Source organism: Sinocyclocheilus rhinocerous, unplaced genomic scaffold (genome assembly GCF_001515625.1).
Source record: "Sinocyclocheilus rhinocerous isolate Xijiao unplaced genomic scaffold, SAMN03320098_v1.1 scaffold12759, whole genome shotgun sequence".
In the NCBI taxonomy this organism is placed as follows: domain Eukaryota; kingdom Metazoa; phylum Chordata; class Actinopteri; order Cypriniformes; family Cyprinidae; genus Sinocyclocheilus; species Sinocyclocheilus rhinocerous.
Genome location: NW_015644522.1, coordinates 18316 through 20139, shown reverse-complemented (window position 1 = coordinate 20139; position 1824 = coordinate 18316). Strand labels below are relative to the sequence as shown.

General features: G+C 40.0%; 1 protein-coding gene across 1 annotated transcript in view; it reads right to left on the bottom strand.

The window, feature by feature from the left end:
* Positions 1 to 227: 227 nt before the first annotated feature.
* LOC107758346 (splicing factor 3A subunit 1-like) overlaps positions 228 to 1824 on the bottom strand; it is a gene marked incomplete at its 5' end in the record, with an annotated part of 17705 nt that continues 16108 nt past the window's right edge. The window contains 5 exons of the mRNA XM_016576059.1: positions 228 to 244; positions 370 to 459; positions 509 to 569; positions 768 to 842; positions 934 to 1191. Of these exons, the coding sequence (XP_016431545.1) occupies positions 228 to 244; positions 370 to 459; positions 509 to 569; positions 768 to 842; positions 934 to 1191 (501 nt within the window). The remainder of the gene's footprint in view (positions 245 to 369; positions 460 to 508; positions 570 to 767; positions 843 to 933; positions 1192 to 1824) is intronic.

The following is a 1824-nucleotide window of genomic DNA, read 5'->3' as shown; positions in this document are numbered from 1 at the left end:
TTTATTATGGTTGCACTTATTGTTTGCACTTACGACTAAGAAAAAACTGTTATTTATTTCTGTTATTTATACTGTTTTGTGGAATGGAGTTCAGTTAGGAGGTCACGCACAGCTTCAATCAGAAGTTCTAGAAGCTCATAATTCATGTACAGTTCTAAGGTCTGAAGAGACTCGTGTGAAATCATTCAGAAGAGAAGCCAGTGAGTTGAGTTTGTGTCTGTAGCTGGCTAACTGAACCAAAGTTCTGGGAATACATTTTTGCCATTAACAAAATAAAGAGCATTTTTCTGATGCAACAGTATGTTTGTGCAAATAAAAATCTTGAAATATTTGAAATCACACATTATTGTGTTAATTACACATGCTCACCTTGCTCATGTGGCTGAAAGTCCACAGTCTCCACCACCACAAAGTCATGCCAGTCAATCTGAGCATAAGCCACTCTCTCCTTCTCTCGCTCCTCCTCTTCCTTCTTCCTCTCTCGCTCCTGGAATTTGGCCCACTCCACCCTCCTCTTCCTTCTTCCTCTCTCTTTCCTGGAACTTGGCCCACTCCACACGATACCTCACCTAAAATATTGGGGAATGAAGTGGTGTATTTGCTTATAATATGGCATGTAATATATCTAAAACTCTTTGATTCACCGTAAATTCTCTCTATTGGTTTTAAAACACCTGAATCAACATAATACACCACCGTCATATTAGGCATATCTTATGTAGACATCTTATCCACTATGTGTGATCTGGAATGGCTGTTATAATTACCTGGTCCAAGACCTCACGAGGATTCTCGGCTTCCTTCTTCAGTTTCAGAAAAAGACCTTTTGGAGGGATTAAAACCTGCAAGAAGCCAATAATTTAAGTGAATCCCACAATACTCCGCTCTCTTTAGCCACCTCAATCTGATTTGTTCTTTGCATCGCTGCCGTACCTTTGTATATTGCTCCACCAGTTTTGTAAAGTAGTTAAACAAGCTGTGCTGTGGTCGAAGAAAGTCAAACTGGAAGTTCCTCTGCTCCTTCTGCATCAGCTGCGTGAGAAACTGGCGGCCATTTCGGGCGACAAACTGTGCGGTCAGCTTCACTACATCCAGATCAAAGGCTGAGATGGAGGGAGGGTCGGCAATGAACTCAAACTCAGGTGGAGGCTCCTTGGGCACCACCGTCTCATGGATCACCTGTGCTTGAACCTAAATGAGCACAAACACATGAGTTCTTCATAACATATCCAGTTCTGTAAGGCTTTCAAATCAGACTGCTTACATTATGACTTGACTGCTTTAATCACAATAAATGGAATTAATTATTAGGGCTGCAACTAAAAGCACAAATTCTGTGTTAACAAATAGGACAAATGTTCTGCAAGAACACACACATTCACTCTGAACACAGTAACCTCTTACTGTCATTTCTTTAGTCTGTAAATGTCAGAAACGTCTTACATTTATATTCAATCGCACACTGTTATCCCTTTACAGTTACTATCATAAAATACTTGAATTACATGTTGACTTTTAAACCTAAATTTAACATCCAGTAACAGATACATCAGCAAAATTAATATTTTTGCGCTGAATGTTAATTGTCTTCCTCTATACTGCGTTCCGTTTGTTTGACGCGCATGCGTGCCGGCGCTCATTCAGTGAAGTCTGAAGTTTAACGCAGACTGTCAGGATGAGCCTTCATGCAAAATAGAAACACTTGCTTGCTTCAATATGTAACATTTACAGATAAGAATATAACCGTAAAATGAAAGTTTTGCGCCGAGGAATTATATCACACATTAAACATCATGCGCATCTGTCAAAGCGCCTGACAGGACA